The sequence below is a fragment of the Anoplopoma fimbria genome, chromosome 8 (genome assembly GCF_027596085.1).
Source record: "Anoplopoma fimbria isolate UVic2021 breed Golden Eagle Sablefish chromosome 8, Afim_UVic_2022, whole genome shotgun sequence".
NCBI classification, from domain to species: Eukaryota; Metazoa; Chordata; class Actinopteri; order Perciformes; family Anoplopomatidae; genus Anoplopoma; species Anoplopoma fimbria.
In genome coordinates this window covers 9,749,863-9,770,672 of record NC_072456.1, presented here as the reverse complement: position 1 = coordinate 9,770,672, position 20,810 = coordinate 9,749,863, and the positions used below count along the sequence as shown (strand labels likewise).

Genomic DNA, 20,810 nt, shown 5'->3' with positions numbered 1-20,810 from the left:
AAACAGATTTAGAGCTTGGGCAAAGAGCTTTAATGGAGTAGCAGACAGAATATGATAAGGTGATATTGCCTCAGGGAGCTGTCTGGAACACTATACTCCTGGAAAGTGGAAAGTAGTGTTCAGTGTAAACATCATATCTTAAAGACAAGAGCATTCAATATTAGTCTACTCAATGTGGATAAATCACACAGTTGTGCTCCCTTTGTTTGGACAAATAAGACAATTGCAAGTTTTGGTGCTCCCAGACTGAACCTCCTTCCTCACAGCTTCTTCACAGGCGTGAAGGTGAGGAAAGGAAAAGAGAGGAGAATTAAGACTGGAAGGGAGAGGGAATTTCATGAATGAAAGTGTTACTATAATTGTTTTAACCCAGACTTCTTCTATCGATCACCACCTCTCTATTTCCACTAATTTAATTTATAACACAATGCGCCACCTCATCAAATGGCATTAAAGAAATTGTTAGACATTTGGGAAATGCTTTTATCAGCCCTCATGTCTGTGCATTAAGTGTGGAGCTGAAGCCAGGTTTATCTTAGCTTAGCTGAAGACTGGAAGCAGACGATGAACATGGCTCTATCTAAAGTTCCCTACTGCCTTAAAAACGTGAACTAAACTTAACTTGAGGCTCATGACTTGTGAAATTGAAAAACTAGCTGAATTAAGCAACGTAAACCCATCCATGCCCTTATGAGACACTTATGAGACACAGAATTGTCTGGGAGTGTGATAACATAGTTTAAAGACAGGAGAAAAAAAATCACAGATGGCGGGTGGGTCACACAAAACAAAGACTTTGTGTCTGAAAGTGCTGTTGAGATATTTTGAAATTATGTTTTCCTTTCTTATGTTAAGTTGTTTACTTAGTTTGCCTACTTATTTTGAAGCCCAACCATGATGTGTTTCCTAAATCTAAGTAAGTGGTTTGGTAAAACCTAAGCAAGTGTTTTAGTTTGAATTCACAAGGTTAACCAAGTGTTTACTGGGAACGTGGGAACATAGTGGAACGTCATAGTTTGACGAGATGGGTTTCCCAGTGCGTTACAAATTGACTCTAAGGGTCCTGACCAAGCTTCAGTTTGATTCAAAACTAAGCTGTTGAGGTGGCAACAACACCTGAAACTGCAATGCTGAAAACGAAGCATATAAACACAAAAAGGTCCAGTTGGTTGCTACAAATGAAAGAATATAAATGTAAGCTGCCATGAGCTTCAAACTTACTACCAGCCTTCAAACAAGGTATATACCATTGGTACATGGAAGTAAATGACATTACCTTTTAGAATATCAATCTATCCATTTCTCCTTCTCCTTTAAATAAAATGTCTTCAGTAATTTATGACTTGGTGTAACCTGCTCCTTCTGTTGTAGATCCTTCTGTCAGCAGAAACTCTTTTCTCTCCTAAAACGTTAAGGGATGGAGAAGTGGATCCACCAATTTGGACCTGCTGGTGTTGAGTGTGTCATTCATTTTGCAGCCTCATCATGTATCGTGCTTGTTCCTCCTCCCTGCCAGCATACAGATATGTGCGCTCTCTAATGAGAGAGCATTACCTCAGTGACCAACTCCCTGTTTGAAACAAAGATGGAAATATTCCACTGAAGCTGATTCAAACAAGAATCTTCCTTTAGATTTTCATAAATTGCAAGGAACAGGCAACATTTTTAAATGTTTTCTCAAGCAAGTTTGTCCTTGTTAAAAATGCATTAGAAGGACACAGAATGCTGACCGCAAAGGGATTTCGATGGTAGTACACCACAGGAAAAAAATCTAATTTCCTCGGCAGGAATTGCACATACAAGGATTTCTGCATTAGCTGAAGACATTGCTCAGCCACCATCAAGACAACACAATTGATCGTTTTTCAAATCCTCACCTTCCTTGCAGGTGTGAGTTTATCCTCCGGCGGACAGCTTCTTGTTTCTGTGGGTAGTCTGCTGGATGATCAGCACTGGCACCATGTAAAGCTGGAGAGGCTCAGCACTCACCTCAACCTCACTGTGGATAAAAACACCCATCAGGTTCACATACCAGCTGAGCTCAGCCACTGGGACATTCACCAGGTGAGATAAACCTTTCAGCACACAAAAACACACGTTTTTAAGTGGTTTAGAATGTCTTTTATGTGCCAAACACCTGTACACTTGAAATTTGGCACAAAAAGTTTGTAGTTTTGTCCTTTTATGGAATATTGAAGTTATGGTCAACTTGAGTTCATGTTGGTTGCAATCATGAGCATACTAGAGTATACTGAGTCTATGAATAAAGAGAATATTTCTATGAATATTTTGTCTCTGTCAAAACTTCAGAATCCAACAAGGGGTGATGGTTATTATATATTTGTTTTCGTGTGTGTTGTTTTCTTGTGCAGCTAAGTCTGGGAGCTGTCCAGAGCCATGGACTGCAGAAACCCATCCTGTCCAACAGGAACTTTCATGGCTGCATGGAAAACCTGTTCTATAATGACCTCAACCTGATACACCTGGCTAAACTGAACAACCACCAGGCCTCTGTGGTGGTAAGGCAATGACTTGCTGAATCTTTGGAACTTTATTATGGAAATCTGACATTCTGAATTCATTATTAGGACAAGTTGCCGACTGTACATGGGCAAATACAGCGTCAGATGTGTGCATAAGCATGTCGTTACTTTTCTTTTAAATGCTACAACAATGTGGTGAAGCATAGAGAAAGAAAAAGAAAGAGAGAGAGACCGAATATAGTGCAAATTTACAACAGACGTTGCATCATTTACTATCTGTTCTATAAAGAAGAAGGTGGGCCTCGGCGTCTCACCTCTAGCCATTCAGGATCAGTCTGGTCGGGTCAATGTTCTGTCCCGGCAGGGCATGCATTCGTTGGGCTCCACCCATCGTACCAAGTTGAGGGTGCTCCAATGGGGCTCACTGAAGGATGCCTTATATACTGTCAAGTCAGCATGTATTTGTGTAGGCACATTGATTGGCCGGCTACGTTTATGGAAATATTCAGTGGGCAAATGTGTGCTTGTGATTGGAACGTAGCATTACCCATAAAGTGTAGTAGAGGGCTCCATCTGTGCTTATAGAAATAGGGTTACAATATCATAAAAAAATTCATACTCATGCCTCTTCTGCATCAATATCATTATTATGCTAATGCTCACTGCTACGATTATTATTGTCCCCATCATTATTTTCTTCATCTGCGTCATATTCCTCCCACCTTCATCATCAACGTCATTACCATCCTCATAATCTCCTTCATTATCATCACCACTGTCATCATTGCACATTTTTCAAGTTATAAAGCCCAAAGCAAATAAACTTGAGAAGAAAAGTTGACTTTGTAATATAAATCAGTACTGAAAGGAGATAGAGAATGAAAATGAGGAAAAGGGAGGAAAGAAGGAAATGGAGAGGAAAGTGAGAAACTGGCACTTTCTGCTGTATAGTAGACATAACAGAAAAAAAGTTGGTTTAATATGAGTTTATAATAATGGGAATCCATGTACAATTTGTGCCTCACATTGTGCTGTATAGGAGATTTCCCTGAATACATTATACTAACCATATCATATATCCATTGTGCTGAGTATGTTTATTGCCCCCCATAGGTTATTTGGTTTTTGTAATGTGTTATGGAAATTTAAATCATGCTGATGCTTGTGAAATTGGAAATCAAACTTTATTTATAATAGAATTTCTATTTCCCAATGTCATGTTGGGATTAGCAGATGTGAGAAAGTGGGGGCAAATGCTGTGTGACCCCGATGCTTCTGATTTTCTACCTTATTTAACTGCTGAGCTGATATCAATATGGTAATAAAGATGTCCTTTTTCAGTTTCCTTTTTTTCCCCACAGAGCTGCTGATGGGACCTCTGTGACATCGAGTCAAACCTAGTCAGCCTCTGCAACTAATGAATATTAATATTTTATTATCTCTTTCATATAATTTCTCTCCATCCCTTCCCTCCTCTCTTTCTCAGGGCAATGTGACCTTTTCTTGTGCTGAGCAAGTTTCAGTTGCTGTGACGTTCACTGACTCCCAGAGCTTCCTACAGTTACCAGGACTGACGTCGTGGTCATCAGGTGTTTTCTCTGTGGGGCTGCAGTTGCGCTCGTGGAACAAGGCTGGGCTTCTCTTGACCTTTGACCTCTTACAGCAAGAGGGCACAGTGTGGCTGTACCTGAGTGAGGGCAGACTCCGCTTACAGATTAATAAAGCTGGCAGGTCCCTGCTGGTTCTGAGCGCAGGTTGGTCCAAACTGTTTTGCGAAGTTACATCTACAGAGAGGTGTGTTACCCATGTTGTTCAGTTTTGTTACAGAGATGACATAACAGCTCATAGTCCAGATTCATGCCACAGACGTACAACACCAGAATATTGGTTTATCTAAGCACAAAAAAATAACTATAAGAACGTTAAATTAAAATCTTAAGCATGAAAGTTGTCTCTTGGTTTTGAAAAACCATAATCTGAATAATCTCTCTCACTCTGTGAATGTTGTTATCAGAGCTTTTCCTTGCTATTTTGGCATAGCTGGGCCGGCCACATGTGCTTTTAGTGAATGTTAGTGCATGTGAGCCTGCCCCACTGGTAAGCTTTTGGACACTGCCCAGCACTGCTCTCATACTGCGATTACAGCTAATAATGCCGTCCCAACTGATAACTGTTTATGTTCCTTACTTGCTGGAAAACCCGGATAGCTAAAAAAAATAAACACTTGTACGTGAAGGTTATATTGACAATCGAAACTAACCCCAAACAGTTGATTAATTTTGCATTTATGTTTGTACCTCAGGTTCAGGTCTGAATGATGGTCAGTGGCATTATGTGGAGCTGAACTCCAGAGAAGATCATCTGAGCATCACAGTGGACACAGACAAAGGAGCCACAGCTCACACCAGCATCCCCCTTCCTCGCACCACAGACAGTCAGCTCTTCTTCGGTGGTAAGAAGACATGCAATAAAACATGCATCTAGTGTAATGTGTCTAGCTGTTGTTGAGCATTTAAAAAAAAAATATTCACCAGAATGCAGCCGCAGCTGAGGAGAGCTGCCAAAAGGGGTGTATCTTCTAAACTAAAAACCTTCTCTTATTTTAAAGTGTACCTAAAGTAAACCTCAAGATGAGAAAACTGCTGACAAGGACATTTACAACTGGTTAAATTCTCTGAGGTACTAGGGTAATAATTATCATCATGCCACCAAGAGAGGATTGAAGTCATAAAGCTGCCTAGTCGCTCCCTCTCCACTCCCTCCTCCTCCTCCTCCTCCTCCTCCCCCTCCTCCTCTGTCCTCTTTCTTTGATGTTTCCTTCCTTCAGATGATGATTCTCCACTCCTATTTTTCTTTCCTCTTTTTCAGTTCCCATTTTGCCCTTCTTTCCCTTCATGTATACCCCTTCCTCCAAACCCCTTCCTTTTAAATTTACCTCAAACTTTCTTATATTCTGCCCCCCCACCCTCTCATGTCCCTGCATTGCCTGTATTTACAATCCTTCATTCGCCCACACACTTTCTTGCACACACAAATTAATACATATACTGTAGAATATTAACCCACTACACACATTTCATTGTCTATTAATGATATTGTGGCCTTAACACCCTTTGTACCAACCAAAACACAATTCACATGGTAGATCAACTGTAAGATTATAGAACACAGTCTCTTTATGACAAAAATAATACAGTGAGTTTGACTCCAGTGGTGATGTGATTTTTAATCCTCAAAGTGAAACACCACATATCGAAAACTTCCTCCATGAGTCATCATCACTGCCATGAGAAAGATGGCTCCAACAAAATCTTCTTTCGAGCTCCCTAAATTCAAAGTGACGATAAACAGTGACTCATCCTTCATCCCTCCTCTGCTTGGAGGTGTCGAACTCTGCGCCCGACAGGCTGACTATAATTAGAGCAACGCAGAGCCTGGAGCAGGAATGCTGTATATGGCCACAGATTGCCACCATCCAGGATCAACCTCAAGCCTGAATCACTGATGGATAAGACGAGGAGCTCATTTACATCATTTGGCTAAAAGTGGTTTTATATGACAGCCACCTCAGGTCTGCCTATGGTAAGGGCTTACATTAGGGTAAACAGGGAATCAAAAATCAGTCTCATCAAATACACAGATAATGAGGTGGAGAACAAAACCGTTGTGAACTTGAGATAAGGGAAAACATTGTAAATTCTGCAGCAGTGTTTTAGCAATAAGTTTCCTTTGCACATTGGATCTGAAAATGCCACTCTACTGCAGGAAAATGGGCAAGGAAAGTCCAGAGACTAGAAGTTAGATGCAGTGGTGGAAGAAGTACTCAGACGTATAAATCCCACAGTGTAGAGAAACACTTTGTCACAAGTAAAAGTCATTCATTCACAAATTTACTTCAGTAAAAGTACAAAAGTGTAAAATAAACTTAAAATACCTTCAGTAGAAGTATTCATTATGCAGAATGGTCCATTTCAGAATAAAGTATATCATAATATTGGATTATGATGATTGCATTAATGTGTACAAAACGTTGATGTTTCAGCTGGTAAAGTCGGAGCTAATTCTAACTACTTATACTCTGCAAATTTATACACTGAATTTATCCCCTTATCTTAACATGTAATAATGCATCACAATTTATTTGTTGATCCCTTTTAAAATGACACAAATAGCTTGTTGGCTAATGCTGTGAATAATTACCAGGATGAGCCTTTTCTCTAGGTGACAGTGTTAGCTACAGCGTCTGTGGGACCTTATCGTCCTATCTCACAAGTGTTGCCATGATTTCTCAACTTGCATCCTAGATGAGAAAATTTAGCATTCTTTACAGCCTGGCAGTCAGGAAGGATTTCACACTGGGATCCATCAAACAATCATTATCACTTTGAACACCCATTAATGTAAGTTTCAACCCCCTGTAGAATATCAAAGTGAAGTTTAATCCTTGTAACAAAGCTGGCATCTGTATCTTCCCACATCAAGTGATGAAGTTAGACTTATACTGACACTGTTTTTGTTTTTCATTTAAATTGCTTTAATTCCATTTTTTATGGATAGTTCTACCAAGAAAAAGGCATGTAAACAAATACAAAGCTGTAGACCAACCACTGATTGAGTGTCATGTGTTTCCCTCCCTAGGATGCCCTGTTCAGGATAGCAGTCGGGAGTGTAAGAACCCCTTCAAAGTGTTTCAGGGCTGCATGCGTCTCTTAACTGTGGATAACCAACCTGTTGACCTGATCAAGGTGCAACAAAGGCTCCTGGGAAACTACAGCCACCTGCAGATTGATATGTGTGGCATCATCGACAGGTAAGTCTCACCATCTGCAATTATTATTATTTGTTTATCTACCTCTGTTTAAAGCACACTGTGTGTGTTGGGCTGATTGCTGTCATTTACTTTTCTTATGATGTTCCTCTGCTTGGACAACTCTTCTGATAATTCTTTTCACTCCTCTGTCAGAAAACTTGCAAGGAGCACCTGCACGTGGCCGGTTTATGGTGAAATTATGTTCTTTCCACTTCCAGATTATGGCCCCAACAGTGCTCACTGGAACATTCAGAAGTTTAAAAATCCTTCTGTATGTTTTGCAACAATAAGGTTGCGAAGGTCTTGAGAGAGCTCTTTGCTTTTACCCATCATGAGATGTTTCTTGTGTGACACCTTGGTAATGAGACACCTTTTTATAGGCCATCAGTTGGGACTGAACCAGCTGATAGTAATTTGCACTGACAAGGGGCAGGATTGCTTTCTAATTACTGATAGATTTCAGCTGGTGTCTTGGCTTTCCATGCCTTTTTGCACCTCCCTTTCTTCATGTGTTCAATATTTTTTCCCTGTCATTCCATTTTATTACACATAACTTCATTTCTGAACTTATTTGTTTGGTTTTCTTTGTATGTATGGATTACTTGGGTTGTTACCGACAACTGGTGAAAATTCCATGTCAATAAAAAAAAACACTGTATATATGTAAGTATATGTATATATATATGTATATGTATATGTATATATATATGTATATATATATATGTATACATATATGTATATATATATGTATATATATGTATATATATGTATACATATATGTATATGAATATATATGTATATGTATATATATACATACATATATGTGTATGTATATATATGTATATATATATATGTATATATATATACACAATGCCTATAAAAAGTTTCACCCCCTTGGAAGTTTCACCCTTTTGTTGCTTTTATACATGAAATCATGGTCAATATAATTTGGCTTTTTTGACAAGAATTTGCAAAAAACCCTCTTTAATATCAAAGTGAAAACAGATTTTTACAAAATAATTTCAATTAATTAAAAATATATAAGGTCAAGTAAATGATTGCATAAATATTCACCCCCTTTCAGGTCAGTATTTAGTATACGTTGTGTTGATAATAACAAAATATAGAACATCGCCAGCCTTATTTTTTAAATTAGCAATTTGACACACAGAGAGACTAAGTAGTAAATTGAGGAGGCGTATTAAAGACTCAGCAACCAGAACAAAACTAGTTAAGGATATATTTGAACCACCAATGACATGAAGGATTAGAAATGGCTCTCACTGATTGGACCGTCCCAGCGGTTGTCAGTAGAAAGCAAGAGAGCTGTCCAAGGTACTACCTTCTGTCAACACTAAGTGCAGGTTCAGGACCTTGGACAGCGCTGGATCAGTCTCTCATTTCAGAGTTTACTGCATTTGCAGGCATATTTGTATCTTTTTAAACCCATTCTTGTAATATAGATGTATGTATATGAGCTTTGTAATGGGTGTATTTTTCTATTCAGCAAGTTCTTAACAATTAGACAAGATAGACTCATAGATATAATTAAAAATACACATTCAATAATAATGAAGTAGATGAATGAAAGCTGAATACAAAATATAGCTTTTAATTGTTGCCACCTTACATTACAATTAAGTGGTTGCAAAGATTTTACCATTTGAAAGCCTGCTGACTGGGGCTGTTTTACTTAAGGAAAAGCTCTGGAAGAGTATGTTTCTTATCATCCACACTCTTCCTTTCACACAAACTTATGAAAGTTTCAAAATCTGATCCATCTCCCTCGGGTAGCTAAAAAACTTATTTATAACACGAATTGAAAAAGATAATGTTGAAAAATCTCTCCCTAAGGCCTAAGAGAGATCAGGGATTTAAAAAGGAGCACCAGTAGCCATTTATTAATCCTAAACTACCCTTCTTGGCCACTTAATACACTGGCTACATCTAACTGCCTTCACGAGAGACAACATTTACAAACCAGCACCTCTAAAGTTGTGTTGACATGTTATATCTTGTTTGTTTAAACCAAGTGTAACGCCACAATTTGTGGTTCTACGGGAGAGTATGTGCCAGACTATTTCTGAGGAAACTTTATGACGCAGTGGCTTTCTAGAGTACTTTAGTCACAGTAAGCTTGCCAGGCCAAAAGTATTGATCAAGCAAGACAAGTTTTTTTTGTTGTTGTTTAAGGTCAGGGCGAAAGGTCTGACACAATGAATCATGCAAGTTGGAATAATTGTGCACATTTTTGGACATTCTCTCCCTGATGCCATTCATGGTGTTGCACTCAACTTCACATATACAAAAAGTAACAGGAAATTGTGTTAAGAATGGGGGGGAAAAAAAGACATGCGTTTCTATTAAGATTTTTAATTTTTGTAAATGTATAAAAATTGTTGGACCCAGCTCCAAAATTTGAAAGGTGAAAAATGTTGAAGGAGAGCGTTTCAGACATTGTTTGAACAAGCACTTTGTTTGAAGCATACTGATTCCTTTAGGACACACTTGCTGTCCGAGGCTATGAAATCTCTGAACTTAATACTCCCTCCTGCCACCTCTCTCCTCATCGTATGAGGATGTGTTTCGAAGCAAGATCGATGAAGCTGTCAGAAGGCAGTAATTCTGACCTCTTTGCTTCTGTCAGGTTCTTGACAAGTTAATAATACACCTCGTCAAAACACACACAAAAAGAAACACAGGTCACCAAGAGGTCAGGTCTTCTTGTTTTGTTTAACTGTCTGTCTTGCAGCCAGTGACTTAATGACTTGATGTCTATAGCTCACTGTGACCAGAGTCACATACACACACATCATACCCTTCACACTCCTGTGTCATTCCCAAACGTGTGCGTGTGTGTGTGTGTGTGTGTGTGTGTGTGTGTGTGTGTGTGTGTGTGTGTGTGTGTGTGTGTGTGTGTGTGTGTGTGTGTGTGTGTGTGTGTGTGTGTGTGTGTGTGTGTGTGTGTGTGTGTGTCTCAGGCCCAGTGTGTGTGTGTGTGAAGTGTCAGCCGATGCCGTGTGCGTGTCCACGTGTGTAAGAGATTTGGCAGCTTATCAAGGACCAGGTGCAGAGCAGACTGAAGGCATACAATATACAGATCTTTCTCTCTCTCTCCCTTGCTGTTCAGCAGACGGCAGTTTTTTTAAGTCTTTGTAGGACATCCCCGTCTACCTGTCCAGTAATAGTGTGCGGATCGGGGTGTGTGCTGTGTTTCACAATAATAGAAAGCGGGGGAGATTGGAAGCAAGCCCTGTGATCCAACGTAGTAGGACACCGTCACACCACACTTGAAACTTTAAGATAAGTAACAAAGTCTTGCAGCTCAGATAATCCAGCAGTCCTGCTATGTAGCTCGCTGTCACATTGCATTGCAAGTTGTTAATCCAACTACAAGCCCTTCGTAGATTTATAGAGGACAAAGTGTTTTCAAAACTCAAAACTTTAAGCCCTGAAAAGATTTATCGCAGATTTTGTGCTACAAGCTGCAGCACATTTCACCATTTGATCTGGGCTTCTGTTTTCCTCTGTAATTTCCTTTGTGTTCCTATTGGGTTGTGGGATCCATAAAAAACACTCTGGATGGAAACAAGATCATGAAATTAAGTTAGAGAAATGGACATTAACCATAAATCATTCAGGATTGAGCAAGAAGTGGAAGAAATAAATTGATTGGATGTACAAACAAGTTTAGTGATCACACCTCTTGTTTATCAAAAAATACAATAAGAAAGCGGTGTATCCTTTGCTTTTGACTTTCATGATTCCAACCAGCATAATTTTTCTAACTCTGCGATGTGAACACAGTCTTCCTTTCATTTCCGCAGGGTCACTATCCAAATACAGTTGATATCAAGTCACTGTCTCCATCTTGCTGCTTCTCACTTCATCCTTTCCTTCCATGCTTCCTAATTCTGAAATGATCTGACCCTACCTCTTCTGATCTGACCCTTTCCTTTACCCTTTTGGATACCTAACTTCGCTTGTTAAGGTATAAGTTGGGGATAGGAATGTATTTAAGATAGTAAATATTAGTGGTTGGGGACTCTAGAGTGCTGCTGGGGGATTTAAATGAGCATGTGGAGTAACGATGGCAAAACCTGGAGGGGGGTGTTTGGGAGGAACAACTTGCTGATCTGAACCCAATTGGTGCTCTGTTGTTGGACTTTTGTGCTGATCATGAATTGGCCATAACAAACACCATGATGGCTTAGGGTTGTTCTTTACTGTACTTGGTACCCGAAAACCCTAGGCCAAAGATTACAGATCACAAAGATCACACATGGAATCCGCGTGGGTCATGTTCAAAGCCTCCATTGTATAAGCTGCTGCTAGGAAAATTCATCGTTGCCTGATTGGAATTAGCTTATTAGTACTCAACTAGAGTTAATTAAATTGCACTTGGTCCCAGCTAAACATACATTAAATGAAACTGTTTTGCAGCTGACTTCTTAATGTTATAGGCCCTTAACAGCAAATGACCTCCTCTCCTCTAATGGCACCACTTCAACCACAAATACAAAAAGGTTTGATCAGAGGCTGTTGAGAAAAATGGCCTGTATCCATTTTAGGAGCAACTCATTAGATGGGAAAGTAAGGATCGAACAAAACATGGTTCCATGTCTTGGAAAAAAGTTTTTCTCTTAGAGACAGGATTGGGTGGGAGTTTAAAAGTTTTGTCTCTGGCTGATGCAATGGTAGTTAACAATACAAACAAAGGTATGTTTCAACTTCAGCTCCTTCTCAGAACATGCACTTGGGCTCCACTTGACATGTAAGTAAAAAATTGTGAAGTTTTCATTTAAAAGATTTAATCTTATTTTTGTTTGAAGACTGGTTTTATTTAAATCCCTCCTACGCACCTGCTCTTGAGAACAGACAGGTGTACTGAATGCCTGTTGTTCCTTTTCATACCAAATTCCTTGAGAAAGATTTTATTTTAAAGATTTAACAGACACTAAGGTTCTCTCTGCCTCTCTGTATCTTTTCCTCTGTCTGTCTCTTAGGTGCTCCCCCAGTCACTGTGAACATGGAGGTAGATGCACTCAGTCATGGAGCACTTTCCACTGTAACTGCTCCAACAGCGGCTACAGAGGAGCCACCTGCCACAGCTGTAAGCAACCAGCAACAGGGCATCTGCAGGTCTTTGAAATGCTTGATGCCTTAAATATAATGATGAGAATGGAAGTTATTGAAGTATTGAAATGTGGTTTAAATGGCCTTATTATCTGTCAATATTATGCTTTAAAGGCATTTTTTTAAAGACATATCATCATCTTATAAGTTATTATGTTGAACGTGTTGGCAAGCTGTTTCCTATTTACCTATTCAGCAGATATAGGGTCTTTAAATGACTGCTAATGTTAATTTTAAGACCTGTTTTTAGCCACCACCATGGTGAATGTAAGTCCAATATTCACTCTCCTGCAGCTTGTGTTTTTAATGCTTTACTATGATCACCAGCTAGTCGCTAACTTTGTCCATCTGCTGTTTGGTTTATAAAAGCTTTAAGTTGTGGGTATTAAAACCTAAACAATGAGCTGAAAGACTTGAAAGCGCTTCACGAATTAACTCCAGTGTCCGGTGATAATCTCTATGGGTTCATCACTAAAAGACAAACCTTTCACAAATGCATAGTTTTTTCCTCTATAGTTACTTTTAAAAAGACCGTAAGGAAACAGTTGATAATTAGTATTATAATAAAAGACAATATATAAACAAGTAAAATCAATTAAAAGTAAGTCTGAAATAATGAGCATGAGAATAGTGCATTGCAGTTATCTTACCAGGAAAAAGTAAATGCATGAACTGCTATTAATTTAATTCTTGGCAAGTAATAATATCCAGATTTTCGATTTGTGTCCATAGAGCTAATGAGACAGTAGTATTAGTGGGAAAGCTGTTATAACTTGGTCTGTGTGTTGTGACTCATACACGTTAACATTTGTGTCATATGTGTTAAGATACAGTAGAGGCTCATGTTAGGAAAATACTTTTTATTTCATGAGCTATTGTTTTGTTTTTCTTATGCAATACAGTTGAACATATTTCATCCCATTTCACTATTTAAAAGGGTATAATTTTTCTGTGGTTTCATGATTTTTGTCTCTTAGATAACTGAAAAAGCAAATTACAATATTGGAAACAGAAAAAGAGTCATCACCTTTCTATCTATTGACTCTGCAATATTTCATATCAAATAGTGGAGAAATGTAACACATTGTGAATGAGGTCTTCGATGAATAGAGAATAAGATTAATACAGTATTCCAGTCCTGTTCCCATTCCCCTGCTTTAATAACAGTGAGACCGCATGTCCCCCAACACTTAATTTACTTTTGTGTTTTTCTCAACTCCATTGTTTCAGAACTTTAATTAGCCGTGTTCAATCGTGAATAGACGAAACAGATTGTTGGTACTTTATTATACTGAGTAAATTAGATTTTCATTTAATTTGAAAGTCTTAAAAGCTTGGCTTCCTGACACCTGCAGATTGGCACACCATATTATTTGATTTGTTCTTTTTACATGTATATGCACATTTGTGTGATACATACATGTAAGTGTCCGCAACTCTAACCCAGTCTAAAGTGGTGAGGCAGAGGTTCAACGCCCGTCCCTCAACCTGTATAATGTGGTCACAGACAAAGAACCACTTAAAAAATAAAACAAACCGAGATTAAATTAATTTCCCATATTTGGACGCATAAACAAAAGGTAAACCTTTTTTTTGTGCAGAAAAACAGGGGGATTGGAATAAAGGCAAAAACAAATGGTAATGCCTAAACTGGTCAGTATTGAAATATAACAGTAATTTTTCTCCAAAACTTTAACTGTTCAGTTTTGTAAAACACACAAAACAATGACTAAAGCATCTCTGAACACTTCCGTTGCACATTTTCCTTCATCAGATACAGTGTAAATCAAATAAAATATGCTTTTAATATAAAATGAGCTGAAAGAATATTGTGGATAAGTTTGCTCGTTCATTAAGAGGTTTTCAAATACCTACAAATCAACAGTATTGGCAAACAGCAGTATTGACACACACATGCACATAGATACAGAGTAATTAGATACACAGTGCTGTAGCTTTTCTCTGCTTAAACATGAACTACAATTTTTCGGTACATATCTAATATTGAACCGTTGTGCAAAATGTTCTTTAATCCTGGGAAAAGAACCCTGGGCTTCTTTATTGAAAGTTTCTTAAGATAGTTTTTAAAAGTGTTGGTTAAAACACTTCCCACACTTTTTTATATTTAGTCTCAAAAGCAACTATACTATAATGTTATTTTTTTTTTTTTGTTCTAATCAGTTCTAAATATTGCTGTCAGAACATTTGAACTAGAATGAAATACTTCTTGTTAGGCTCAGAACAAACTGCAAAATCATTTAACTAACTCCCTGGTGATATGGAAATAAAAAGGAGAGAAGATTGAAAGATGAAACCCCCAAAAAAATGAGGAATGGAAGATGTCATATAAAAAGAAAGACGAGGATAGAGTAAGGATAGAAGCAAAAGGTAATTATACAGCAGAAGAGCATGTCAGAGAACCAGAGTGAGTCCTAAGGCAGACTGTTCTTTCTACATAAATGGATTTCAACATAGAGACTGCCTACAGTATTTTAGGTGAGTCAAATTAGAAATGAAAGAGATTCAGGCTTTGATTACACTGCCAAACTTTGATTGAATCTTTCTAAGCTCTGGTGGCATGATCAGCTCAAAGCTGGATCAGAGCCAAATTCAGGTTCACACACACACACACACACACACACACACACACACACACACACACACACACACACACGCACACGCACACACACAGACACACACTGCTCACCTCTGTGTTTGATTGTTATATTTGGGTCGAAATCTTTACTGAGCTGTACCAGGGAACTGTCTGAAGGGTTTGACTGATATGAGAAAAAAAAACACACGTGGGGTCTTCCACTGTTCATAAATTCACTCCGCTGACTATTTCTCAGAGAGATGGTTTTTGCTTATTAAAAAGGCATTCACAATATATTCTAATACAGTTTGGATACAGAACAAGCAGCTTTCTTCAAACTATTTTATAATTTCCAGTTTTTATCAAACCTAATTATTTGCATACTGTTAAAAAACTATGTGGAAAGCAAAATTATCTTTATTTTTGGCATATTTTGACAATTACAATAAATGACAAGGTATTTAATTGTATTTGTTCAAGTAAATTAGAACAGATTTGGATATTGTCTTTCTTGTTATGCACAAGTTGAATGATAATTGAATTCACATTTGCAACTATTTCAGTGGGACAAGACAGAATTACCATCATGATTCGGAAAGTGTTCTATTGACTTAGCCACATCTTTGACAAATATGAAGAATAGTTTGTTTTGACTGAGCACTGAAGTCCCACTCAGCTGTCACAATATCATGGGCTTATTGATTCCTCATCTGGTCAACCACCAGCCAACTTGTGTTTTATAAACTCAACTTTCTCTATCAATCTGATGATTCTCTGATGACAACACTGATTCATTATGTATTGTTATCTTCATGCTCCTTCAAGTTTCTAACTTCATAACCATTTGCAATAAATTATCGATTTCTTTATCATAAGTGTCTCTTACTTAAATGGAGCCAGCAATGCAGAGTCTTGTAGTCTTAAACTTTACTTTTTAGGAGTTGACAGAGGCAATGTTTCCTCCCAAATCTGATTGTGAGAAGATGTAATATTGTTGATTTGCTTTTATTGCTTTTTCTTCCACAGCGAGATATGAACAGTCATGTGAGGCATACAAACACAAAGGCAACACATCAGGACATTATCACATAGACGTGGATGGCAGTGGACCAATCAAACCCCAGCTCATCTACTGTAACATGACAGGTATAACATAAAAACACGCATATCCCACATGAAGGCACACAGTAAATTAGGGTATATATTTGTTTATTTTTTGCTGTCTCCTCTTTTTGTCTGTCCACCAGAGGACACGGCATGGATGGTGATACAGCACAATAACACCGAACTGACAAGAGTGAATTTGTCCCCTGAGAGAAACCAATATTCAGCCCACTTTGACTACGCTTCTGAAGAGGAGCAGTTAGCAGCCATCATCAGCCAATCAGAGCACTGTGAGCAGGAACTGTCCTACCACTGCAGGAAGTCCCGCCTCCTCAACACACCAGGTAAGACTTATGCCCACTGATGATTTCTGTGTATCTGAGTTATTGACACAGGATATTTTGGAGGACTGGGAGATGTGTAGGTTTTGTTGTCATTTTTGTCTTGTTGCATTTTGTGAGTTTAAGTGTGTTAGAGATGGAGGAGGAGGGCGTAATGGAGTGGTGTTGTTAAAAGGGGTATGAAGGTCTTTGCAAAGCAAGCGTTTCTTCATCTGAGGGATCTATATCTGGAACAAGAAAGGGATGGCATGAATTGCTGATTTAGTTAATTTAGAACCTAATTAAAACATCAATTAGATTTAAAATGTGCATTTTCTCCTCCTCACTCCACTGCAGCAGCTAAAGGTCTATCTGCTCCACAACTTGATTTCACAAGTAAATCATCAGCTGCTATTGTTTCTGGGTTCTTTTTGTTATTCCTTCTTTTGAAGACATTGTGTTTGTAGTGGTCAGCTTCCAATGAGGTGCATTTTTATTGGTCTTTGTTTGTTTTCTTGCCAGAAAAAATCTAGATATTACATCTTCTTACCTTTACTCATATAAAAGGGAAAATAGAATACTTCAGTTTCAAACTACACTGAAGAAAGATGCCCATCGTCGGATATCACTACAAGCATTAGAGTACTTGTTAGAGAGAGACGTCTTAGTAAAGCAGCTGCTATTTTCTGTCCAATTTTAGCGGAGAAAACTGCAGTAATGCACGGTCAGCTTGCAAGGTTGTAAGAGAGTGTAGTGGTTTGTGTTGAAATCCTAAAGTAATGGGTGTTGTTACTGGTGACAGCCAGATGGAAGACAACAAATAAAGGGGGAAGGGGAAGGACATTGACAGAAAGATGTTTCTATGTCCCATTCGATTTGAAGTCTAGTGATGACTTGTTGACAAAATGTGTTGTTATGAGAACACAGATGAGTGAGAATTCTTAGTTAGAAACACTTTTAATTCAAATGTCATCTACGGTAGGAGTCATTGTCTTACCTCTTTGTTGATTCAGGTGAAATTCACCTTTCATCAAATTAGCTAAACAAACACTAACTTGCAATAGCTGCAACTGTGTGTGTGTGTGTGTGTGTGTGTGTGTGTGTGTGTGTGTGTGTGTGTGTGTGTGTGTGTGTGTGTGTGTGTGTGTGTGTGTGTGTGTGTGTGTGTGTGTGTGTGTGTGTGTGTGTGTGTGTGTGCGTGTGCATGTGCGTCTTTCTCAGCCCAGTTGCTAGGAAAAAAATGTTGGCATTGTAGGTTTCTACCAACCACAGATGCATTGAAAGTCGATGTTTTTGCATTCGGACAGAGCAAGTCACATAACTGAGGATTTGTATATTTGTGTGTGTGTGTTTCAGAGGGTGCCCCGTTCACCTGGTGGGTGGGAGGTCCGGGTACAGGTGAGATCCAGACGTACTGGGGCGGGGCTCTCCCAGGCAGCCGGCAGTGTGCCTGTGGTCTGCAGGACAGCTGTCTGGATTCAAATCACTACTGCAACTGTGATGCTGACTACGACCAATGGTACTGTACCTTACTGTGTTCCTGTTTCCTTAGTCAGAAAAAGTAAGGACTTTTGTGATGCAGGACTGTTTTTCATGTGAAGGAACAAAAAAAATGTTTTATCTTATCTAATATTTAGTATGATTAAAAATGTTATTATAACTGAAATTGAATATCTATCAAAACGATGATTTGGTTGGAACAGCTATAAAAGGAAATATTTTTCTTTTTCTTTTAAGGAGAGATAAAAAATAACGTAAGATGGTCTTTGAAAAGAAACCTATTACTGCTGAGAGTCAACGATTCAGTGGAATCTGTCCTTCTGCTCCAATTAAGTCATTAATCAACAATTCAGTGTTTACCACCATTGCATCCTGCCATACTGGGCAGAAAAGAGCCATGAGACATCCAGGATAAATCCCAAGATATTTAAGCATCCCTCTCCATGTTATATCCAATCCTGTATTTAAATCCTTTTATCCATGCTGTAAGCAATTCTGTATTTAGGTCACCTTCCCCAACCCTGTAACCAATTTGCAGTTAGACCCATTTTTCGGTATTGTAACCAATCCTGCTACTGTCTGCATAGCTAAAGGTCATTCTCTCTATTATCTCACTGCCTAAATCGGTGGAACTTCTTCTTTATTCTTATAGACTTTATTCTGCCGCCAATCCCATCACATTCGCCGGCGCTGTGTGGGCCGACAGTACCAACATATATTTTTTGACAAATTTTCACAGCAGCAAAGCGAAATTTGAAACACCGCAGAGCTGAGAGGGTGAACAGTGGTGGTGAATGTGCAGATGACTCACTCAACCTACGGTCATTAGGAAAACGGTTCCACCAAACGTCGGCTGGGACAGGATGTGTCAGCTGAAATGCTTGCCTTCATTTGATTATCTACTTGTGAACCTCAGTGAACAAATGAAGACAGTCGAGAGCTCAAGTGTTACATTATCTCCCATTCATTCTAAAACTGTTTGATTTGAGTTCAGGTGGGCACACGTTTTACATTGCTTGTGTATGTATGATCAATCAACTTTTTAATGTTGACATCTTTGTAACCTCCTTCTCCACCTCTTCTTCTTCATCTTCTTTTCCACATCCTTCCCTTCTCTAATCAACCTCTGCCTCTTCTTCTTCCCAACCTTATCTTTTTCTTTATCTTCTAACCCCTCTCTTCCTTTTATTTCCTACTTCCTTTTTCTCTTTCTCCCCTTTGCTGGTCTTTTTCTCTTCTCCTTCTGCTATACCTTCCTCTATCACCTTTTTCTGTGCTTCTTCTCCTGTGCTTCTACCATCTTATCTCTTCCTTCTAAACCTTCATTCTTTTATGTAAAATTCTTATTTTTCTTTTTCTTCTTCTTTGTTTTCTAATTTCCTTCCTCCTCCTCTCCTCTTCTTTTTTCTTGTTTCCATTTTTCTTCTTTACCCTTTCCTTCCTTTCCCCCTCTTTCTTTCTCTGCTACACCTTTCTTATTCTGTGCTTCTTCATTCTCTTCCTCCTCCCCATTTTCTTCCTTCTTGCCATACTCATTCCTCTTGTCTTTCTCCTTCTTCATCTCCTTTTTTTCTATCTTGTCTTTGTCTTCCTCCTCCTTTCTTCTTTCTCTTTTTATTCATTTGCCACTCACTCTTTCTTCTTCATCTTTTTCTTCCTGTTTTGTGCTAACTGCTTCTCCTCTCCTTCTCCACATCCCCCCCTACACCTTATTTTGTTCTCATTATTTCCCCCTTCCTTTCCTACTTTCTTCTTTTGCTTCCTCTCTACCTCTTTTTATTCTCGTCTTCCACATCTTCTCCTTCTTTCACTTGTTCCTTTTCTCTTATCCGTCTTTCATCTTGTCTTTTTATTCTTCTGCACATCTTTCTTGTTATTATTCTTCTTGTTATCCTTCTCCTTCCTCCTCCTCTTGTTCAACTCTTCCATTTTACCTCCTCCTTCTTGTTTATGTGGTTTTCATCCTCTTCCTTTTCCTTGCCCCCCTCATCCTCCTCATCCTATAGGGCTGATGACTCAGGTCTGCTCACCCATAAGGAGAGCCTCCCAGTCAGGTCTTTGGTGCTGGGTGACATCCAGCGGGCAGGGTCAGAGGCTGCCTACAGGGTGGGAGCCCTACGTTGTCATGGAGACAGTAAGTCCATTTTACTTGCTGGTTATTGTTTTTTACAAGATGTTGGTGCCAATGTTGTTATGCCTCTTTGGATGTTTTGATATTATGTATATTGAGTGTTTGGTTTTATTATAGTGTTTTGATGGTATTTGAAATTAATCAATTATTAGGTTTTATTCCACTGGACAGCCAGTTCTTACTTCTTAACCCGTCAAATGTGGTAGCTTGGTCAGTGGCCCTACCTGTCAAACTATGGCGCTCTATGTTTCCATAGTTATGGTTCCACTAAAGGAGGAAGTCACGTTACATAGTATAAATAGCGATAAAGTCTGTGTATTGAGGAGGTCGGCATAAACAACACTGACCAAAGCGGCGTATTTAGAATTATCACTCTTACCCGTCAGAAACAAAGCTGGTTAAAATGACATGGTGGATGGTAGTTTTGTTGCCTGAACTTTGCCAAGTTGTTTCCTGTAACAATGGAAGTTTATTTTAGAAGACAGTGTATGCATATAACAAGCGGAAATTGACACATGCTAAACTGACAGGTCCAAAACTGATGCTAGAGGGGTGACTAGAGCGTCATAGTTCTAAAATTAGAGCTACGGACCAAGCTGTCGTATTTGATGAGTTGGAGGTGAGAACATGTTGAACTCTTCAGTGAACTGAACTACAGGAATCACTTTATCCAATCTTCGAGCTGCCATTTCTTTTCTTAATGGAAAATTGGTTAATAGGTGGTGTAGTG

At 38.8% G+C, this 20,810-nt stretch overlaps 1 protein-coding gene across 1 annotated transcript in view; it reads left to right on the top strand.

Moving 5' to 3' along the window:
• LOC129094681 (contactin-associated protein-like 4) overlaps positions 1 to 20,810 on the top strand; it is a 97,087-nt gene that overhangs the window by 55,593 nt on the left and 20,684 nt on the right. Inside the window, exons 7-16 of the mRNA XM_054602941.1 lie at positions 1,889 to 2,064; positions 2,373 to 2,519; positions 3,970 to 4,237; positions 4,786 to 4,935; positions 7,122 to 7,293; positions 12,300 to 12,406; positions 16,052 to 16,171; positions 16,273 to 16,473; positions 17,806 to 17,968; positions 19,956 to 20,083. Of these exons, the coding sequence (XP_054458916.1) occupies positions 1,889 to 2,064; positions 2,373 to 2,519; positions 3,970 to 4,237; positions 4,786 to 4,935; positions 7,122 to 7,293; positions 12,300 to 12,406; positions 16,052 to 16,171; positions 16,273 to 16,473; positions 17,806 to 17,968; positions 19,956 to 20,083 (1,632 nt within the window). The remainder of the gene's footprint in view (positions 1 to 1,888; positions 2,065 to 2,372; positions 2,520 to 3,969; positions 4,238 to 4,785; positions 4,936 to 7,121; positions 7,294 to 12,299; positions 12,407 to 16,051; positions 16,172 to 16,272; positions 16,474 to 17,805; positions 17,969 to 19,955; positions 20,084 to 20,810) is intronic.